Raw genomic sequence first — 23805 nt, 5'->3', positions numbered from 1 at the left:
TATAATACACTATATTCAAATCTTCAGTATCTGAACTGATACGAAGACGCGATTGGAATAAGAAAAATTCGAAGAGATTGTTTCGATGATGAAATAGCATCTTTGAACGAATAACATCCTATCACCTAACTTCCGTAGCAATTCGTTTTAATAATTTCCAAAAATAATTGATTTATCGCAAATGGCTATTAAACTTTGAATACATGTGAATCAAAGTACTGCAGTCTAATGTAAGAAGTTAAGGACACGTGTAGCTTCTCGCCTCCGTATACGTAAACTATTATATATGCATAAACATTGAAATTATATCGAAAATATACGAAATTCAGAAACAATAGTTTGAAAAAGCAAGCAGAAACTTCTTTCTCTTGAAGCAAGAAATAAAAATACGAGAAATAAAACATAGAGATAATGACAATAGTAATACGTATTCGTACAAATGTAGATTTAGAAAATTGTTACTACAAACAACAGGAAGTATCAACCAATCAACAACAAGTAGTCGATAAAACCGCATACCTTTTCCAACCTAAATCTCGCAAGACAAAAGACAACGGCAAAATCCTGCAGCATCGTGCGAATCTGCATACCGAACCCATAACCTTTAGCCCGTCGGTCTATAAATTATCGGGAACTAAGAGGGAATCGTAGTCAAGACGACGCTGCGGTTCGATGCAGTGGGAGCAACCGGCGATTCAACAGGCAGCTTGGGGCGGAAACGAAAGAAGCGAACGGAAGGAAACAACGAACAGCCAACGGGCCCGTGGCGTAGCAAGCGTAGCGAAAATTAATCCAATCGGGCGCGCGGAAAATCAATTCGATGATAAATCTTCCATCGAATCGTAAATAACGGCGCGCCACGATCCCGCCAGATAGTCTTGCTTGAGACCATGGCGCGACAAAGAAATATGACGACCAACACTGGAGCTTATTTATCGAGAAAAACGGGACGTGAATGGGTGTACCGGGTTTCTTTGCTTGATCCACCGTGCCACGGGAATTCATCGACACGGTCCTTTTACATTTTTCCAAGCCCTTTTCCCAACCGTCCAGCATCCCCGCTCTCATTCACTCTTATTCACCGATCTCGAGCGGAACCGGTTCCACCGGCTTCGTCGTACTTCCGGCTATTTCACGAGTCTGCTCGTAAACTTTTTACTACGATCCTCCGTACAATATGCTCGGAACAATCTGGAGACGGCAGCACCACGACATCCACCTCCTCGTACCCTAGCCGTTTATTCCTCTCGCTTCTCCTCTTCGACTTCGCAATTGACGTCGAAACGATAGAACGACCGTCTCTGTCTTCACGAATTTAGAATTTAGAATGACAAGAACTTGGTAAAGTGAGTATCCTGCCGGTTACGAGTATAGAAATACTTGGAGTAGTATTGATTCCGAGAACGTCCAGAGGGTGGTGATACAACGAGATGGAGCACCACCAGCATCGGATAGCGTTATTTATGATTCCGTTGCGGCGTTATATTTATCTCTTTTCAGCAGGCCATCGATCCTTCGATTTTCGGAAAGCAAACGGCCACAGGCTCTATTCATGCTCAGGATTCAAGCAGATCGTCCTGTGTTTTCTACGTTTCGAGTTCTCTTGTTCATTGCACATCGTTTCTGCAACTTGGTTTAGCTTGTTATGAAATTATATACACGGAGAAACCATACGTACGTTTAAATGTAAATTGTACTCGTGTGCAATTAAAATTTAAATCTTATTAAGGTTGTTTTTTTAATATACTAGCTTAGATTTAATTAAAGACCCTTCTATAATGTTCTATACTGAGTTTAAGTCAGAATAATCCGCTCGGTTTTTAATTGTTTGGTCTGTTCGAAAGGAAATTAACACGGATATTATGCAGATATTATAATTATTACAGAATAGAGTGGATATTACAATTATCACAGAATTAATACAGATATCATAAAGCGAGAAATTCTTGATAGATTAACGAGCATGGATTTTCTCGACAGATACATTACGCTCAGGTACAGCTACTCGTATAAAAAATTCTTGTTCATTAAATAGAAACGTATCAACTTAAGTCAAATTAAAAAGCGTTTTTAGGGAAAGAGCAACTACTATTTATATAATTGTTTGCAAATATATGAATTCCAATATTCGTTAAGTTCTCAAACTATTCTAAGAATTATCCTAAAGGATCGATTCCAACTGTCCAAATTTCGGAATCTCCAAAGTTTACAGTTTCAATGAAAAACATACAATCCAGATTAAACAGCCATAAAATCGATCAAAATGAAAATATTTGCAATCCGTGTGCAATTTTACTTCTCAAACTTCGACAAATATTTTTATTTGACTCTTCTGCCTTTATCTTGAAAAGAACATCGAGACGCGAAAATTCGTTAATTCAAAGTAAACATTTCATTCGATCTGTTGATTAAACATGGAAACAGAAAAAGAATGGAAATTTTTCACCTAGAATACACAAAAATCTTACAGTTGAGTTGTAGATACCGATGCAAGAAGTGTTTTAGGATGCTCGTTATGTTAATGAGTGACTAGTTCTGAACAAGTAACGCTAATAGGTAACGGATGTTCTCGTTACCGCTCGTTCTCCGAGAAAGTAAATCGTTATGGCAGCTAACTAATTTAATTCGTTTACTAGGTCACTGATTCGTAAGAAAAATTGGCAAGAGCTATGGATTTTTTTACACCGGCTTTTCTTTTCTCCTTTATTATTTTCTCCAATTAAAAGTCCGCTTTTTATCGATACAATACGGAATGGCGAGCGTGATTGAAAGCTTAAAGCACACGGAATTAAACGGCCTGACTAAACGTGGAATTATCGTGCTGAGATTTTTGTTCGTGATAGGCGGCCGCGATTGAAGGTTGAAAATAATTTCGAAATTTTATCCTTTGAGCAATTGTATGTTCAATTTTATATAAATGCTGTTTGAAGGGATAAAAATGTTTTAAATGTACATGATTTAACGTTATATGAAAGATAATGAAATATGGAGAATGTAAAATGACGTTGTAGAAGCAGAGCGCTAAATGTGAAGTGGGTATCTTCCTTTTTCAGCGTTTTTTCGCATGACCTGAGACCTATTAAAATAAAAAAATTTTTAATACCAGGGACAGATACTAAAGAACATGTAATTCAAGTTTCCATGTAAAATCATAAAAAAAGTTACGTGAACAATTTATCAATATATTTTTTAATTCTTTAAACTTCGCCTATTAATAAGAACTTTGTTTTCAAGAATAACATCTTTTTTTATAGATTATGGAAAAATGAAATTTATTCACTCTAAGTACAGTAGATGACATAAAATTTCAGGATTATAATATTTATAACCAGTTTCAAAACTAGTAACGAGAACTATCGTTTCTTGTAAATTAAGAATCATTACAAACCGATAGACAAACGTTTGAAAATGTACACTGCTCAAGAATATTAGCCATTTAAATCCAATATTTGCCACGTACGAATAATTCTCTCCGGTCGCTGTGAATAATTTTACACAAAATATTCTAAACACTCGGCATAATCAAACACTTTCGTGGCTATACGATATATCTATATCAATATCCATCGAACAATCAGTTCATTATACAGTGTCTATTGATCAATTATTACAGGACTGCATCCTGGAGGATGGATCGATAAGCAGTTTAACGCGTATTATTTTCCGTGTCTGAAGGTTCGACGACGTAGCTCGTCGTTGCATAAATGAAAGACAGTTCAAGGGGATGAGGTAAATCGTCACGTAGCTGAAGAGCCATATCGAATGAAATTTGCAATGGAAATTTAATCTGCCTCGGTTTGTACCGAAGAGTACTGGCTGCTATTCCTTCTTAACACCACCCGTCTTTATGTCTCGCGGAATTTTCAACGGGAAAATAACAGACAGGGTGACGAACAGAAATTATCGTTGCTCGCAAGAACCTCTATCAATGGTTCGGGAAAATGCAGTGGGAAAGCTCGAGTGGGAAACAGGTTTAGCGGAATATTTTATTTAAACCGCGGAAAGATATGCGGGGACCAATCGATTCCGACGAAATCGCTCCAGGTGGTTATTCGAACTGAAAAAGCTTTCTCGCGTGTTTCATTCGAACAGAGAAAGGTAATCAATTTCGTTGAAATACCCGAGTATATACGAATAACCTGCGCCATTTGCTAGATGAAGGCCGACTCTGCTAACTCGTGAACTTTTTCTAAATCAAATGTCGACGAAAAATACGCTCGATGAAACAAATTACGAAAGTATAATTTATTAGAATATCAGATTAGTCAACGAAGCATGAATCTGCTATGTTTGATGTAAAATTCATAAACGCATATCGCGAATGGGCGGACGCACTGGTTCCTAAAAATTTTATAAATTTCATGCGAAGCTAAAAAGAAAAAAAAGTACATGGTACAGAATTGAGCGTGATATCGTTGGTTCACGACATGTGGACGAGTAGCCTCGTACTTGAACCGTCAACCACATAAAAAAACAACGTTGACCAAGGTTACATATGTACTTTGTACGCTACTGTTCAGAAGTGCCTATACTGTTGCATATTTTTGACACAGGACTCTTTGTAATTACAAAGTTACAAATAAGACCACTAAACGTCTTCTTTCGAGACGTTCTCTCGCGGTATCGCAGCTTTCGTTTTGTCTGGAACGTCAGAAAAGTCCACTCGTGCGCAGCCAATTCAGTTAATTTCATCTCGCGAGCGAAGAAGACGATTTTGCGCTGCTTGCCTTTCTGGATCGTGGCACCCGCCTGCTCCAGTTGCGCTGGTCGCTTCTTTATCATCCTTTTCGGCCTGTTTCTTTCCCTTTCATTGTCGCGCACTATTCGATGTTGTTCGGAGAAATTCCTCTTGAGGTCTCTTTTTGCCAAGATCGTCGCACCTTCGCGAGCTCAACGAACCTTTGGTAAGAGAAAAAGTGGCAGAACAGAGAGAAAATGAAATTGCCTTGAGTCTAGATCCTAGAGATTGATTCTGAGAACAGGTTCAGAATTAAACGAAGATGATTGCTTGCGGTTGAGTATCGGGACGGACTCTGGCTGTCCTTGAAATACATTGCCGCCTAGAGATTAAGGCTGGTTCAGACAATATTCAATAGTTTAGTCAAATAAGAAATAAAGCTGAATTTACACCATTCACCTTGGAGAATCATTGCGGATGGAACGAGGAGGACGACAATGATGTTTTTCGATGAATCATCCATTGTGAAACCACACAGTGTAAATTCGGTTTTATTTGCTACTTGACTAAACTACTGGCCATATCTGAAACAGCTTTTGTCACAAAAGTAGCTGCATAAAATTTACGAATTTATTCTACTAGTTTGGGAATTGAAGAAAATTAAAAAATGTAAAATTAAAAAATGACATCTTTTCCTGTATCATACACACGTTAAATTTTCCTCTCGCTCTTCTCTATATGCTTGTTCCTGGAACATTTACGAGAGTTAAGTTTAAGTGGGCATAATTATCAATTGTAACGTTAAGGTTTATACACATCGGTACGAAAGAACAGCAAATTTTAAATGTAGAACACAATGATAAATCAAATATTAAATATTTACAAACTAAATTAATTCTATTATAAAAACTTGTATCATAATTATTCAAAACATACAGGAACGTAAAAGAACATACTAAAGTAGCTAACACAGAAGTTTCTCTTCTTATCCAATTTACACGTGGACACGTTATACTTCACATAGTCTCCAGCACCGGCAGGAACATCTGTCGTGTTAGCTATAAAGTCATAACTAGACTGAGAATTTTTATGTGTTTATACGAAATTTGTAGATGCAAAAATACACAGAATATATAAAAGATCCAAGTGTACTCGTTATAATATTCTGCAGGGAAAACAAAATTCTGCTTACAATTACTTTAGATTCGTTAGTTACGTACACAAAAGCGTGAATTTGTATAAATATCCGTAGTGTAATCACAACACCTATTCAGGAAACATAAAAACAGTGCAAACAACATGCACGCATATCATCATAAAGACCATGACAGCGAGTTATAGAATGCTAAGAACGATAAATATATGATAGCGTGTAATCATTGTTTAGAATTATCGTCGAATGTAGTAGGGAGTGGTGAATTATGCAATAAAGTGTATGTGATTGAATAAGCCACGCCTTGTTTTTTTCAAACAACCATTGCATACGTAATTTAATCTACGTCCAAGTATACTTCCAGTTAACTGATTACATCACAACTAGTGATGGGATCAAGTTCAACATTATGTTAACTTACATACGTATAATTCGAAATAAATTCGATATACAGGGTTCATTTCATAGGTTCTGGATACTCCTCGTGAAGTACAATAATTCGTTCGTTGTAAGTTGCGAAATATTTGATGTTCAGAAGCTGGTTTTGAACTTCAGAATGAGTTGAATGAGTTGAACTTATAAGTATACATTCTAATGAGTCGAAATTCTTACGGATACTAATCGAATCATTGAATATCTCGTTGAACTCCTATAACAAATAGAAGAAAACTATATAGAATTGTAGGCAGTGAACATGACAAGGATTCCTATAAATTTTACTTTGGTATTTGCACTTACAACTAGACTGCGAATGTTTATTCATATTTTATAGAAATACAAAAGAGAAGGAACTTAAGCAGAAATATAACGAGTGAATATAACGAGTAAGTACTATGAGTATTTTATATCACACATTACATTTTTGCATCTTTGATCCCTCATAATTAAGAATTCCTCATGATTAAGAATGATAGTCGATAAAAATTAATTCAAGGAAATTGAGAATTTGTATATTTTCTATTTAATTAAATTTCTCTATCTAATTTCTATAGTTTCAAATTTATTCGATCAGTGCTTGATGCAAGAGGCATTTTGCAAGCACTTTTTATTACCCAAAGTATTTATATAGCGTTCGAATCTGTCGCATTTGCATACAAGTGTACTTGAAAGTATTATTTCTTATCTTTTGAAATACTTATATTATTCTTGTTTCAGTTAAAATGACAATGTGAACATACCGAGAATACTCTATTGTTAAAGAAAAGTTTTACCATTTGCTTCATGCATTTATGCTTTTCTTCACTTAATTTAAACTATTTCGTATAAGCCTGTACAATACAATTTTATTTAAAAGTTAAAAAACATAGGAAGCTTCAAGTATTCCAACATATCTTGAAAAATGCAAAGAGTACTGCATTGGACAATTTAATTAATTTAACTAATTTCAATCAGTTAATGATCGAACCTACTTGCAACATACTTGACTCCATCACTACCACTCTTTTTCTAGGAATATTATCACGGCTTTGCCGAAGTATCGTGTGACTATGAATGAGTCTTTACTTCCTCAATGTGAGAGATTCGCTATATCATGGCCTGTACTCTACGTCTCCCACTCTACCTCTCGTGCCTCGTTTCGTCATATAGTCAATGTTATCGGTGTATATAGAGTATATCGGTGAGATGATAGTTGACTCTCAGTTGCGATGGTCGTTGTCGTCGTCAGTCTACGATCGTAACTGTAATTAAAAGGAACTCGAGCAATCGTCGCGATATTCATTGCTAATTGGTGATGCCATGATGTGCGAACAAACGAAGAATTGTCACGCCTGGTTAGATCCTCTGGTCGGCAAGATAATCACGAATCTCGGCAAAAATTTCAATGATATACGATACGAAGTATCCACTCCTAACGACTCCTTCTTCGTGTCGAGTTTATTCTTCGTCAATATCGTCCCTAACTCGACTGCCAACAATGAAGACGAAGAGAAGGAAACATCGAACAGCGTTGTGATAAAGATACCGTCATCGTTGAGCCATTTACGAGAAATGATGAAATTGAACGAACAGTTCCACAACGAGATATTGTTCTACAAAAAGTACGCCAAGTATTACGATCAACTGCCTCGTTGTGTTTATGTTGAACAAGATGACTCTTTTAATTCGGTGATCGTCCTAGAGAATGTAATTACTCAGCGAGGTTACAGCTTGTGCAAATGGAAGAACGATATACCTCTGGTATATACTATAGCTGCGTTTCGAGAAATCGCAAGGTTCCACGCGAGAGCGTACGCGATAAAGAAGAATCATAAGGAAGAATTCTTCGATTTCGTGAACGGTATCCAGGAAGTTAGGTTCTACCCAGGCACCATTATGAGTGATGTATTCAATGAAACTGCGACCAGGTGGCTCGACTACCTTCGAAAGCAAGGCCACGATAAACAATTCTGTGACAAGCTCGAAGCTCGATTAGAGAACGTGTATGAGGATTTGATTCTGAAATTTGTCGAAGTCGAGGAACCTCTCGCCACGCTATGTCATGGCGACTTCACGATAAATAACACGTTGTTCAAAAACGAAAATGATAAACTGAAAACTATGTTTATCGATTTCGCATTAATACGGTATGGATCGCCGATTTTGGATCTGTCTACGTTCGTATGTCTGCATTGCGCGAAGGATATCGACAAAAATATGTTGGACAATGTTTTGAAAGCCTATCATGACTCTTTGATACAGTGTCTTAAGGAGAATGATATGGACTGTGAACAGTATCCATTCGAGGCTTTCTACGAGGATTATAAGAAGAAAGGTCTGTTTGGATTTTTCATTGCCGCGTTTTTCCTACCTATGGTGATGGGAAAGTCTGATAAAGGACTGGAAGATTTCGATCAAATGGACATGTCAGAGTGGATAGAAACGTTGCATCACTTAGGTGGAGATGAAATTAATGAAATTTTGGCGAATATGTTGCTGAAATTAAATGAGTTTGGGTGTCTGGATTATGTGCTGTAAATGATCAGTATTTGTTACACTAGTTACGATCAACAGAATCCACGCTTTTATAAATCAATAAAACCAAACAAATGCAATTTTTATTATTACTAAAACTTTAATCACGAATTTTATAATTGAATATTGGATATTTCATAATTTTATTTTAATATTGGAGTTTTATAATTTTGGACGACTTGTTGAAGAGTCAAATTTTATTGTTTGAAATTTGAAATGTATATAGCAGTTGCAGAATCTATAAATAAGAGCGAAGTTATTGTAAAAAATATCATAGAAATGTAAAATATAAGATATGTTCTTTGTACGAAGCGTATCATTAATTATCCTTCTTTTTTACATTTTTCCTCTCTTTTACATCGTGCAACGAATAATCAGTACGTAAATATTAATTTTCTAATGTTCACTGGCAAAACATATTCGCAGGAGTACTAGGCGATATTTTACGGATGTTAATCAGCGTAATTTCATTATAACTAAAAAATGAAGAGCGATATAATTTATAGATTCCTTATGCGCATTATGTAAAATGTTTGAAATTATACGGAGATAATGTTGATAAAGTTGGAAAGAAATTCGAAAGTGTATATAAATGTTACGAGATATTAATTGCAAGTAAAATTTCAAAATGTTTTATAGAACGTGCCTGATATATTTATAAAAATTTTAGAACATATATAAAGTGTGTTTATAAAAATAATGGTAATACTTTCGCACTGTACATTGTATACTAAAATATTTATAATACACATCTGGTATTTATCGTCCATATGAAACACATAATTACTATCCAATCACTATTATACATATCACACAAACAGCATGAATCGGTACATATGTACGTTTATGTGTATATATTATAACAGTACGTCCTTTCAAAATCTCGTTCTACGTACAATTATCGATCTCTTCAAGATAATCCATCCTTTAAACCAATACAATCAAACATTATACAATTGAAATTTACAAGAACTTAATCCTTCAAAGATTACGCTTTTGATATCTTGTACTGCTCACAGTATATAGCAGAAACCTTCATAATCCACTCTATCACATATATAAAACATCACCGAATAACTACTATATATACTATATATTATAACTGTACATACATGTATCGTTCACTCTGATAAATTCTCATTTTGTGTCAATCCTTTAGAAAATAATCCACCAAATCCGCTATCATTAACGCTAACATTATATACATTTGAAATTATCAAAAACATTAATCCTTCAAATCCTTGTAAAATCCATCTGAAAATAATCGGCAATCCGTGATACGCGCAATTAACGTTTTCCATAATGAACCGGTATCGGAAAATTTGTCGAGAGATAAGCGGCCAGAGCTTTTTTTCATAGGAATACACGGATGGAAAACGGGTGCAACAACGCGGGTAAAAGGCTGGTTTAGAAGAGTGCACGCGTATACCGGGCATCATATAGGTATGCGATGTACATATCCAGCGAAATAAAGCTCGTAGACACGAGGCAGCGGGGACGATGCGCGAAATTATTCTTTCGCCTATATGCAAGTACGGATCTGCCTTTCAAATAGAGGCACTCCGTGACGCGCGGAAAAACTTTGTCATTTCCATATATTTCGCCGAGGACTGACAGCCCTGTCTCTCCCGGGAAATTCACTTACGCTCTAACCTGAATTTTAAGCCCGTTAAATTTTGTTCGTCGTGGCGGTTCCACGCGCGGCCGCGTGTCTTCACGGCCGGAAGAGGAAACGAGGGACTGGAACTTGCGAGGAGAACTTGCAGGAATACTTTTAGCTTGGAAACGGTCCTGAAACACGCGACCTACGGGAGGTTACCTTCGATATCCCAGGAATCGTGGAAAATAAGGAGAATGATTGTTGGATTCGTAGAATGTCGTTAGAGCTGGTTACGTAGCAGATGATTAACGGGTACTAAAAGTGCAGACTGTAGCAGGGAAATTATACAATTTCTCGAAGAAGATTCGTGTAAACTACTGTTCGAACAAATGCATACTGTGCCATTCAGAAATCGGTTGATGTACTTCATAGAGGATACCTTTTTCTATTGGAATGTCGTACCTTTCAGTTAAATGTTTTTCTCAAATTTGTTATCTACAATTTGATATTTATAGCATTAAGTTTGATCCTTAAGCGATCTGGTTTATTGTTATTGTTATTGTATAGCATGTACGCCGTGCGAAATGTTATGGAAAATTCATCCGGTCTTTGTGAAATGTCTCCGAAATCTCTCTTTTATCCAGAAATTTGATTTATTTGAGTTTTATTTATTTTAATGGAAAAGTCGATTAAAGAATAGCTTTTAAATTAAATTCGCGTATCATTAGTTGAGAACTTCTGGTATTAGAGGAATATTTTACGATGCGCAGAATCACTGAAATTACATTTTCCGTATGCAAACTTGATATTTTACGCGTTTCAAACGCTACTAATTAAAGTTTCTATACGGTAGCATGAGAACACACTCTGCATTTAATGATGTATAATTGTCAAGCGGATGTATTGTGTCTTGTAACATGTTTAATCACTGATACAAGAGAGAACGACACGTGTGACATAAGCGTTTTGTTACTTTCGAAAAACAGATATTTGAAGATACGTATGAATAGAAATTATGATGGTTGCGTGATAATGTGAAATATGTCAGCTTATCTATCTTAAAATCTCACAAAGTTCTGTTCTTCTATTTACATTTACGTTACCACACTAATGATCTTTTATTACGTTTACGCATATTCAACGCAAGAAACTACTACATCAATCCATCCGAGTCAAGGTTAGAGCAATAGTAAGTAAGTACTTACACATCAATAATTTATATCTTTCCTTGACTCTCATGTAACACTATTGTCGAATTTCATGAAATGTGACAGAATATTTAATCATATACGAATAATAATGTTACACTTTCGTATCTCAATTTCAATGATAATTGCATGAAATTATTATGTTTACGAAATACGTTTGACAAATTTTAAGGTGTATGGAAGAAGCAATACACGTAGTTAATTTAATTAGACGAAATATGTGACGTTTAAATTTTACGGGAATAACAATTATTTAAATTTCCGGGTTGCTTTGATCTCCAATTAACAATTCTTTGTAGAGGAGTCAAGTAATTTTAAAAACAAATCAATCTTCATATAAATATACAGTGCCGCTTATAATTATTGAAATGAGACACCTTTTATATTTTACTTTTCTGCCGTAATATAAAAGCCAAACAAGAGTTTTTTCATATTTTCAATGCATACGAGTTTTTATTGGAACAATAAACATTGTCTTGATTGTATTATTAATTAGAAATTGTACCACGCTTAAATATACATTTTTCCACAATTGTCCATCGATTTTCGAAGTCGATCGAATAATTACTTTACCTTCCTTAATCAAGATACGTAGATACGACATTTTAATAAAAAAAAAGAGTTTCGTTTAAGTTGTAATTGATAGAAATTATGATAAAATAAAATTTGTTATAAAAATTAATGTAAAAATTTGAGATTCCAACGAAATGAAATCAAAATAGGGAAATAGTGAATTAAATAGGAAAGGGAATTCATGTCGTACTGAAATGTAGACTATCGGAAATCTCGACTTGAAATTCAGATGGAATCCATGTGTCGCTCTCACCGTCAGAACGTAAACCAATCGTGTTTCCCTGGGATAGCTTTATTGACGTACGTCACTTCTACGACACGGAAATGTGTCAAAAAAATATGTATCATGTTGCTTTTATCTTTGATTTACAAATCGGTATTTAGTGTCTCAAAGGTAACATCTGTTAAAATGAGTCAAAGATACGATAAAGATTATCTTATTAGCTTCGTTTGCTTATTATTGGAAGGAACATGATTAAAATTTAAAGAGCTTTATCCTGCATGATGGGTCACGATAATTAACTAAATTGCTTAAAATTGCAAATTCACTTAATAATATATTCATTAACCCTTTAACGTGACTAAATAGATAACAATATGTACAGAAAATAACGCACCCGCGACGATCTGTTATAATTATACGCACTTTCAACGTTGATTGAGCGTATGCAAACCACTCGATCAATTTCGAAATTACAAAACGCTCCGATAATTGACATGTACCGTGGTAAATCGCGGACAACCTTCCATCTAATGGCACACGCGAATACATATTTTGAAAATTACGATATAATTCTTGCATATTGAATTCGACAAAGGTTAGAAATATTAAAACACTAATTATTTTTCTTCTTTAAGCAACCAGCGATTTGCGTCAAATTGAAAAACATCGATCTACGCTAGTTTCCATTAAAAGTAACGGCAATGTATGAGTCAAATATGGAGAGGGTATAAAAAAATGATCGACCTTGATTATCATAGATTTATTTTGCAGCTCGTTTGGGTCGGTGGAGATCTGTTACAATCGATCGCAAAATTGACGTTGAGAACCGTAAATGAACCGTTCTCATGGAAAATGGTAAAAAAATTACATCATGATGGGAACTGATTTGATTTACATAATCTGTTTGCTGATACACAAACACAAAGTCAAATGTATCAATGCGTTTCATGCTCTTAGAAAGTAAAATATAATACGAGAAGGTAAAAAAGTTCAATTCCGAAATGTCCAGTGACAATAGCTTCTTCTATCAACATCGTCTGAACCCGTGAAATTCGATAGGGTGTACGAATCGTACCAAAGATATAGATAAACTAGCTGCAGACTGCATCACTGGAACACACGTACACAAAAGTTGAGTTTTCTCGCTATTATTATTTTTCTTACTTTGTCCGGTGTTTTGTTAGTGTTCATCTTCCAGTCTGTGCATAGCTTTTGTTCCGAGTGTTCATATTCTGCGTTAATAATGGTTTCCTTTTCGAATTCAAAGAGTTCAGAAACTACGAGCAATACGAAGTAAACCCATTGTTCGTTATGAGCGTGCAAGTGCAATGACTTGTTCTTTCACGTGCCAATGCACACGCGGTCAACCAGCTCCCCTATAATTAATAATAGAATTCAACGTTCATACTTCATCTTCAAAGCGTTGGTTCTTCATTAGCATTCTAGTCGATTAGCAAGTTCTGTTGCATGTCCTCCAATACGTGTAAGCTACACTTTATATATTTCGCGTGCTTTGGCATAGTTTCCAAATGCTTCAACTATTGCACGAGACATTTTCCGGATACAATATTTTCGTACCATTATTAACATTGAATACGAACAAAAGCTATAACCGGAGGATGAACGTTAACGAAGCGCAGCCGGACAAAGGAAAAGAAAAAAGAAATAGTAGTAGAAACTGAACTTGCGTATATGTATCTCTCAATACTGCAGTCTGCAGCAGTTTATCTACATTTTATGTATTCGTACGCCCTATCGAATTTCACATGTTCAGGCACTCCAGAATAATGGCCATGCTGGTAAAAGAAACTATCGTCACTGGATATTCCAGGAATTGCATCGGAATCGGTCTTTTGTACGTTCTCATATTATATTTTAATTTGTATATCAGTGCTAGCCTTTCAACCGGTTTCCGCTAAATTAATCAAAACTAGTTGTACTAGTTTTACCCGTAATATTCTACATGTATATATTTTAAACAATAACAATATCAACGTACGATATAAGATTAAGATAAACCTATTTACAAGAATAAGTACCAAGACCTTAAACCCAACTAGCATCGATACCGCACCATATTTACCATGTTCGGTTGGTACGAATTAGCAGTCGTAGCCAGAAACATGATCCTACTAATCCGTTGCGCGTACTGTGCGGCTTGTTGCTGCGGTAATGCAAACCTTAACAAGAACGGAGCTACGTTACATCGGATGTAAACGAATCGTTGAACAAACAAACAGCCTGATAGGGAGGAACGTTCTCCATCCAGCCACCCTAAACCATGAACACACCGATTGCTTACAGTCACGCTAACTGCGCATCCTTCTATATAACCACCAGGACGAACTTGTCGCTTACACATTTATCAGTTGCTGCAAGTTCGCCCGTTAAGATCGAATAATGCTTGTGCACGCCGTGCATGTCGTACTATTCGCGAGTTCCAACTTTTCGGACGATCGAGACGAGTTTAACGATCGTAGACGAGAGACCTCGTCGCTCAGGAAGACGTTGTTGAAGCAGTTAGAAGGTAGAGAACAGGAAGAGACAGCTAGAAGAAGATCGACGTGAGCGCGAAGTCGGTTGAAACCAGCGCGAAATCCAAGATGCGTAAGGACCGCCTGCCTTAATCGAGCTTTATAGTTCTAACAAGTGCACGAGTTCGAGGAGCGCGGTGATTCTATTCACGACGAAGTTTCGACACAGTTTCAGAGACTTCTCAAGAATCTTCTTGTTATAGATATAAAATGGTGCTCGTAAACAGTCGACCGTCTCCCGAGGTGTCTAGGTTCCAACGAAGTGAAGAATCCGATAACGGAATTTCGTGATTACTGTAGGACAAGGCAAGAGTGGAAAATATGACTCAACGTGATTGGGAGAGATTGATGAGAATATTAAGTGGGAGGGGGGGCTGTGGAGGAGTGGACGATTGAATTTAACTCAATGAACTTAGAGAAGCCATCGAAGGTCGATTATGGTTGCTTACAGAATATCTTTCTGAGGCACTCGACGTTTCCTCGAGACAGAAGTTGGTTATATGTTTCAAGTCGATTACTTGTTTCAATGCTGTCAATCGCAAAATTGATCTGCTACTGTTTTAGCGAAATTTCATCTTGTTAATTAATATGAAACAGGCTGATGAACCGATATTAGACAGAATACAATTGTTTCTTTCTAAAGCATGCAACATCATCAAACGAGGCTCTACGAGATCATAATTTTTAATTTCTCAATTGTTTCTTAACCCTTTATGAAAATCGTATCTTACCAACTAATATGAAATAGGCGCATGAGTTGATATTGCATAAAACACAATTATTTCCAAACCATGTAACATCACCAAAGGAAATTCCCCAATTACGTTCTGTTTACAGACGTCTCGGAAACACCGACAGAGGCAACGTTCAGCTACAATCACAAACAACAAAAACACGGAATCTCATTTTGGCCGGTATTTTCAATGAAAAGCCGGATCGGTGAGCACGAAGTGGAGAATAGTTTAAAACAAGCGACGAATTCGTCTTGGCGTTTATTTAAAAAGAAAACAACACGGCAAGCTGCATCATCTAATTCCGTTGGACACGTCTTATTTTTATAAAATTTTGCGCGTCCCCATTCGATGTTATTTTATCATCCATTGATCATCGAATATTTCATAAATTTGGATTAATCGTACTTTATTATATTTATGGTACGAAGCAACGTATCTAATAATTCCTTATAGCATTGTAACGAGAGATAAATTTTTATCTTTTCGACGATTTATTAAACGTAGAAAATTTTTTTTTAAATTATGATTTATAACGGAAACCATATATCTTGAAAAATGTTCTTTACAAGGAATATAGAAGTAATTTATTACTTTCCCAAAAATTCATAAAATCAAAATGAAGTTACAAAAATAATACATTTATATGTCAAATCGGGTAGCCATTTGAGAAATCCAAGTTATTACCTGAAAGAGAATTTGCGTTCAGAACATCGTTGTGAATTATTTTATTCCTGCTCGTTTTTTAAAGGTAAGAGAGCTGAGGCACACTTGGTTTACTGGGATTTCAATCTAAACATAAAGCTGTCAGCTCTGCAGAGATTGATACATGCACCTTGTAGGCAAGCATACTATATCATTTGACTGATCTAACCAGTAGTAGATACCTACATTCAAGTATACCTCTTCACCGTTGAAGGGTTGAATCTTTTTCTTGTACGTATACATGTTTGAGGAAACGATAGTGATGGATTTTGTACGTATTTATATTTGAAAGCTGAAATAGAAGTGACATCATATTTTTTATATCATTAAATCTTGTAGAGAAAGATATGTTCACTTACTTATACATATTTACTCACATATTAAATAAAATATTGTTAAGTAATGATTTGAGATTGTTGTAGGTAGTAATGTAAGCAATCGCAATGAAATTCTAAAATACAATATTTTTAATTTCAATTTTACAATCAACCTGATACGAAATGATTACCATTAACAAATTATTTCATCTCCCATTTTGAAAAATTCCAAAAAAAAAATTGTCAAAATGTCAAAAAAATGTCATGTTGGCTTGATACAGGGGAAATTTGAGGTACAATATTTCAACTTCGGTACCGCTGGGGTTACTTAAATTTGAACTACATGTACAATGTGTCCTTCTTAACAAGTAACTAAAATTTGAAGATTTTCCTAAGAAACCTAGTTCCTCGGAACAATATCTTAAATGTTTTATCGAACGACACAGTGTTTAACGTTTAATTTTCCGGAACTCTGCAGCTTCCATCGTTGAAAATTTTATTGTTCATACTTCTAAAGTTCTACATAATAAAAGCCGGACTATAGAAGCACTTTACGACGCGTTAATGTAACTCTAAAGTCGGGTTACGGCAACATAATAGCTGCTTCATTTTCTGGAAATAATCCAGTGACACCATTTACCTCACTCACTTTTTGGACAACAAGCGTTTCAAGCACTTATGTTTGAACAGTAAATATTGTGTCATGTGTTTCGTCACAAATATTTCGATTGCATGTTATTGCGCCGTTATTAGAATCTACTTGAACATTAAATTGGTCACGGTTAGATACTTAAAATCATTACATCGCATGACAAAACGTCGAACGTTTCATCTTTACGTCTTATTATATTTTTCCTATTACAAATAAATACGTGGCATCTAATATATAACAAACGCGCATAATATATAAAATAATAGAATTTTATTATGAAGAGGTTTAGTGGATATCAACAAACAGGTCAATAGATTTTATAAACACGTCTTAAGCGATAAGAAGATAGAAAAGAGGGAAGACTTTTAGTGTAAAATTCAATTGCCCATAACTGGAAAAATTGCGTCTAAAGCGATATTCTATGTGACATTTTATATCCTTGTTATATTTCTAAAATTGATCCTGCAAAAGTGTTCCACAAAAATATACCTTAACATCCTGTATATATGTTCTCAAACGCCGAACAATTATACACTAAAATTATACAAATACTTGCGTTCTTTATGAAATAAACTCATTTTTATTTTCATTTATATGTATCATCTTACAATTAATTATTTATTTAAATTCCCGTATTTGTAAAAACTCTTCATCCTGTGTAATAGAAAAGTTTTCGATTGTAAGAGGACCGTAGGGAAAGGATTAACGCTAACGTAACTCACAAATTCTATCAGGAGACATCTCCTTTAAGTCGCCAGTCAACGTTATTCTCAGGCAATTTCTCGAAATAAAGAGACCCAGTGATTCAACTGTGCATATACTTACACAGATTCAACACTAACAATATTTAACACTCATTCTGACAACATGACCAAACACCAAGGAGACAAGTTTATTCGGTACACAAGCTTATGTTTAAATAGCACGATATCCGAGAAACACAAAGATGTAGTCTGAGGGACGGAGAATTTGTCGCCACGATAAACGTCGTTGCTGGAGCAAGAAAACCTCGACTCCTGCTGCCAAAACATGGCCGCGAATCCAACGTGGGTATGCGGGTGCGTATTTCGTGTTTCCTAGAAATCTCTAACAAGCATCGTGGTCATTCTGATCTTCGTCGATTTCACGAAACAGAAAACTCGACCGTACTCGATTGTACATATTCGTAATAAATAATTCCAGGTCGTCAGCGAACCGTCTCACGGGTCTTCCGGCACGAGATTCGCCTCTGGTGTGCATTTAAACGAGTGTTTCCGGTTTCTCGTGGTTAGTCCCCTTTACCTGGCACCGAGTAATCCACACATAAAAATTTTAGAACTCTGATTGAAGCTTTAAAATTGATAACCTCATTAATGAAAGGACTTTGGTAGAAATTTAACATTATAATCAAATTGTTCGCGATTAATACTAAAAATCATGCAATATAAAGTATCAAATTATTTATTGCCTAACCCAAATGTGCGCTACGAATTTATCCGAGCCTAACTTAAATTTACTTAAGTCATAAGAAGGTGCTTTTTGCATTCAGAATGCAGATGGCGCATTTACTAGATGACTATGTATGAAAAATATTTTTGGAAAAATTACAATTGATCGGAATCGCGAAGAAAAAGGTAAAGGTCGCTTTTCAGTCTTTCAATCTGTAACGAAGATTTAAACAGCACATTTTGTAGAATCATATCAGTTAGATTCGTACCAGACTAGAAAAAGTGAGATTTTTCCAAATTTCTTGTGTTGTCTAGTAAATGAATCTTCCTACCTTTGCAAAAAAAAAAAAAAAAGAAACAAGACGTTTGGTCTAATTTCAAGAAAGTTGTTCAGTCTCAAAGAGTGTTACAACAGTTGAGGAAATCACTGTATCTATTATTCACGAACAACAGTTTCATTGAATAAAGCTTCGTAAATTGTGGAACGTTGTGCGTTATACATATGAATATAATGGTTAATTTATGCATAACAACGGATAACATTGGTTGGGAGTAATACATTGCACATTCTCAACCTACAAATGCATTAAGAGCTATGAATATCTAATATTTGCATAAATTCTCGTCTATCATTTTTACCAATTACGCTTTAACAAGGTTGGACAGTAAATTAAATTTAGTCCGAATAGAATGAATTCTTGTAACAATAATAATAATCGTATCTGAATAGATAGTGGCAAACTTCTCCGCGTTTTAAATTATTATTATATTTAAATTGTTATTACTCCGTACACGTATATAGTTAAACAATCGAGGAGCCACGATAATTATTAATTCAAACGAATCCAAGATTTATTCGATTCACTATTTTGTTTCGTGAGACTGTTTACAGAAAACTTCTGCGTTATTTTCAATAACAATTTAAAACACACGAAGAATCTTATTTCCACACCTGGGAATCAAGTCGCTTCGTGTCAATCATCCAACATCACAACGAGCAGATATCTGGCCAAAATAACACGCTCTGTAAATCCGGCCACCTGGAAGTGCTCCAAAATCCTTAAAACATTCTCAAGCGAGAAGATCGCGAGGATTTGCCGAGCAGCTGACTCACAAGACTTCGTTGCAGATGTTTGCGAAGATTCCCTGAAACAAGGAGCGACGCACCGGTTACGGGAAGGTGAGCGGCTCGGCCACCCCGTCGAGGAGAGGGTGAACGCGACGCGGATATAGAATCTGAAAAGGAGCGAACACCAGGGGAGGATATGGAGGCCGAGGACGAGAGGTAACTATGCAAATGCAAGAGTACATTTATCTCGGCACCACGCCCATGTATTTCCTGGGAGCTTCCGGACGCATTGTCGGAAGCGAATCGAATCCCCACACCCTCGGCTGCCAGCCTTCGTCCCACCTCATCCCGGTTCTCTTTCATCTTCCTCGCGCAACCATACACCCTCGCCCTCTTTCTCTCTTCTCTTCTATTTCTATCTCACTCTTTACGCTATCCTGGCTGCCGCTGTCTCACCTCCCGATACTCTCGTGTGCATGCACGAGAGTGCCACCACCCAGGCCGATACTCTGGAGATTTACGAGCAAACTAGTCCGGTCCCCAGGGCTAATAGACCGGCAAGTTATGGGGCCAATTCAATTTAATTTCGAAAATAAACAACCGCCAACGGCGATGTTGGTCAATTTATTCAGAAATCCCGTGAGCGGATCGCGATACACCGCAACGGGAAACATCGTAGAGTAACATATTCTTGAGGAAAGGAAGGAGGAACAGGCCTAGATTTGTGTTAGGAAACGATGCCAGACCGCGTCAGGTCGACGCTAATTCGCCAGACCATCTAAATTGCTAATGTTAAATTAACCGTCTAAACGACGTATATTTACGCGCGAATTGTTCTGTCTGGCAGCGAGCCAGCCACTCTTAAGCGTACGCCAGCGTCGAACACGTACAAATACTTTTTATCGTGAACGGATGCTGCTCTTACACAAGTAGGTACTTTCGTCCTTTCTTTATTTCTTTTTTTTCTTTTTTGTGCGTTTATGTTTTCCTTTCGGAATAGAATCGTGGCACTCGTGGCTCGTCCTAGAATTACACTATGTTTCGGTAAGAAATTGAGAAATGGAGAAACCTCGGTGAGCTATGGTTTTGAGAGCAGATAGGATACGTTTGGGATGACCTGGTAAGCTATCGCTTGAATTTCTTGATGGATGTTGCCAGCCGAAATGAGACTCGTCGTTTATTCTGAATTTGCCAGTCCACAAGAATATTTCTCACTTGCTACGAATCCGCTTGATAATTTCAATAATAAAATTATATCACGTCTGACAAGTCTGAACATGGTATTTTAACGAAGGCAAAATGACGAAAACGTGGAAACAAAGTTGAGTGAATTGGAAACATAAAACCGCAAATGAAATACTGAAATGTATGATAACTGAGAACTGGCTTGTGATATTACTATTGTTGGCGTATGCAGAATAAATATATTTTTTCCTTTATTTTATGATCTATGAATACGTGGAAAAACAATTTCACGCTAGGCAAAGTACTATGTACATGTTGATTGAGCGATGCTGATCGATTCTTGTCGGATATGTCGTCTTCGTCCCAGATTTATGACACGTTATGCAATGCAAAATATTCCGATAACTCTTCATTTTTACGTATCATAAATCTGCGCGACTGCTCGCAAGTCTCAAATATTTTGTTTCACTTCTGGATGGAATATTTCGTAACGTATGCGCGAAAGACCAAGACGACTGTTTGACAGGCCCTGCTATCTTCTTTCAAAAATAACACGTTCCAGCTGAATATCCCAGAAATTGGTGTTTGAAATGGTTCGCCACGTTCGATAACAACATAACAATAACATTCATCGCTTTCAGTGAAAAATATATTTTAAATATTCGGCTAATCGAATAGAACAAACAACCATTTCCGTATCGTGTAATAACATTTCTAAATATAACATATACAATGTGGAACGTAAAAATTTTCTGTGCTAAATGTTTAAGTACTTTCGTGAGTAAATACATATAAAATATTTTATATATCTACCAACATCAAATCTCAAAACAAAAATGGTCACGAGTTTGCTAATTTCACGGAGACGTGGCGACGCAATTATAGAATCCACGTATCTGCATATATATTTCATACGGTCGGAAACTAACTAGAACTCGCGATGAAATTGTTTTACACGAATAACGCTCGCACACGCATGCTTCCCGAACAGTGCGATGGTGTGGGTAAATATTCACCGTTTCTATATTCCTTTGAACTTACAATATCCACTTATCGTGAAAGAACGGAAAAGCGTGAGAGTGCATCGTTATTGACGGCATCTTGTCGCGAGTGTAGCATACGACGCGTTTCTGCTCGTACTTGCTAAATAACCACGGCCGTACACGTAGAGTGTTCACGAATGAAATTGGTTTTCTATAATCCTAAAACGAAGAAGTGCAGCACTTTCAGAAAATGAAGCGTGAGAGTAGGAAATTCGAGTGCCTGTTGATATTTGTACAACGCGTGTGCTTGGAAAACGACCTAGTGACACGATTAGGAAGCGATTTTTCGATTGTCCATTTGGTTGCTGATGATATTTGTTTGTTGTACGATTGAATCTTTGAATTTTTGAGCTTCTTAATTCTAGCATTTTGTAATCTTTAAATCTTTGAATTTGAAGAATTTGAAGATTCTTTTACTTATTCAAAGTAGCGGACAATTTCTTCAGTAACATAAAGATATAAAGACGATTTCTGGCTTGTTTTTCTATTATCGAAGCTCTAGTATACACAGACAATTACGTTGTTGCAACAGTGTCAGATATAATCTTTCAATCTAAAATAAGATGTGCAAAATATAAAATACTCCACAAATATTGATATAAAAATTGATATAAAAATTGTATTAATCTACTTATATTTGATAGATGAAAGAAATATTTGTGAAAATCCCATTTTCTTAGTTGTGTTTATTCTATTCCTCTGAAACCTGATTATAATCCATTTCTTTGTCTAATCATTCAATAACAAAGTTTCTCCCACTGTAACATATCATGTATTTAAACAATTCTACATAAATTAATCTACACTTAATAATCAACTAAATTATCTTATACGTATAATCACCATTTCGACATTTAACGAAGGTTAGCGAACACGATGAATCGAGTGCATCGAACTAGTGGGATACATGCAGGGGGATCTTTTCCTTTATCACTTAAACTGCTAGCAAAGGCCAGGCTATTATTGGACGCCGATATTCATGCTGGGTCAAACTGTCGATAGGCGTGTAGCGGTTCGCGCTCTCTCACCATATCCCCCTAATCATAGCTTTATAGCGGCGTGTTGATCATCACACGTGTAATTGGCTCCGTGAAACCCTGTATATCCATGTAGCCCCGCTTCGATCCCCTCGCCCCGCGTACCCATTTCCTGCCATTGCCTCGATTGCACGACGGCCGCGTCGCGACGCGAATTTGCATTTCTATCAACGCGTCGATACAGGATTCGACCGCTTGACGATATCCTTAGCTCGTCTCCTGTAAACTCGGTATCATTTGCACAAGATTCATGTCAAATAATCACGATTCACCGATATTTCCTTTCCTCTTTATCTTCCTCCCAACCTTCCTTTTGAATCGTTGTATCTTTGAATATTTGAATCTATGAATCATTGAATACTTGAATATTTGGATATTTGAATATATGAATATTTGAATTTTTGAATTTCTGAATTTTTGAATTTTTGAATTTTTGAATTTTTGAAAATTTGAATTTTTGAATTTTTGAAAATTTGAATTTTTGAAAATTTGAAAATTTAAATTTTTGAAAATTTGAATTTTCGAAAATCTGAATTTTTGAAAATTTGAATTTTTGAAAATTTGAAAATTTGAATTTTTGAATTTTTGAAAATTTGAATTTTTGAATTTTTGAAAATTTGAATTTTTGAAAATTTGAAAATTTGTGTAGTATCGTGGACGAAAAGCCTAAGAGATATCGGGCGAACCATGAACAATGTCGCGAGAGCCGAGGCGTCGA

The 23805-nt window shown here is 36.0% G+C and overlaps 1 protein-coding gene and 1 long non-coding RNA gene across 2 annotated transcripts; one reads left to right on the top strand and one right to left on the bottom strand.

The window, feature by feature from the left end:
* Window positions 1-4803: 4803 nt before the first annotated feature.
* Window positions 4804-7418, bottom strand: LOC117152126. The gene is made up of 3 exons (XR_004462392.1): window positions 7241-7418; window positions 5138-5262; window positions 4804-4899 (listed from the first exon to the last, which is right to left on the bottom strand). It is a non-coding gene; the product is annotated as an uncharacterized LOC117152126 (long non-coding RNA).
* A 28-nt stretch (window positions 7419-7446) lies between these two features.
* Window positions 7447-9094, top strand: LOC100749192. The gene has a single exon (XM_003485166.4). The coding sequence runs from the start codon at window positions 7569-7571 to the stop codon at window positions 8784-8786; it is 1218 nt and encodes a 405-aa protein (XP_003485214.1). The 5' UTR covers window positions 7447-7568; the 3' UTR covers window positions 8787-9094.
* The last annotated feature ends 14711 nt before the right edge of the window (window positions 9095-23805 follow it).

This window comes from Bombus impatiens, unplaced genomic scaffold (genome assembly GCF_000188095.3).
Source record: "Bombus impatiens unplaced genomic scaffold, BIMP_2.2 scf_0037, whole genome shotgun sequence".
Lineage (NCBI taxonomy): Eukaryota > Metazoa > Arthropoda > Insecta > Hymenoptera > Apidae > Bombus > Bombus impatiens.
The sequence above is the reverse complement of the archived record's forward strand: the minus strand, read 5'-3'. Positions and strand labels throughout refer to the sequence as shown.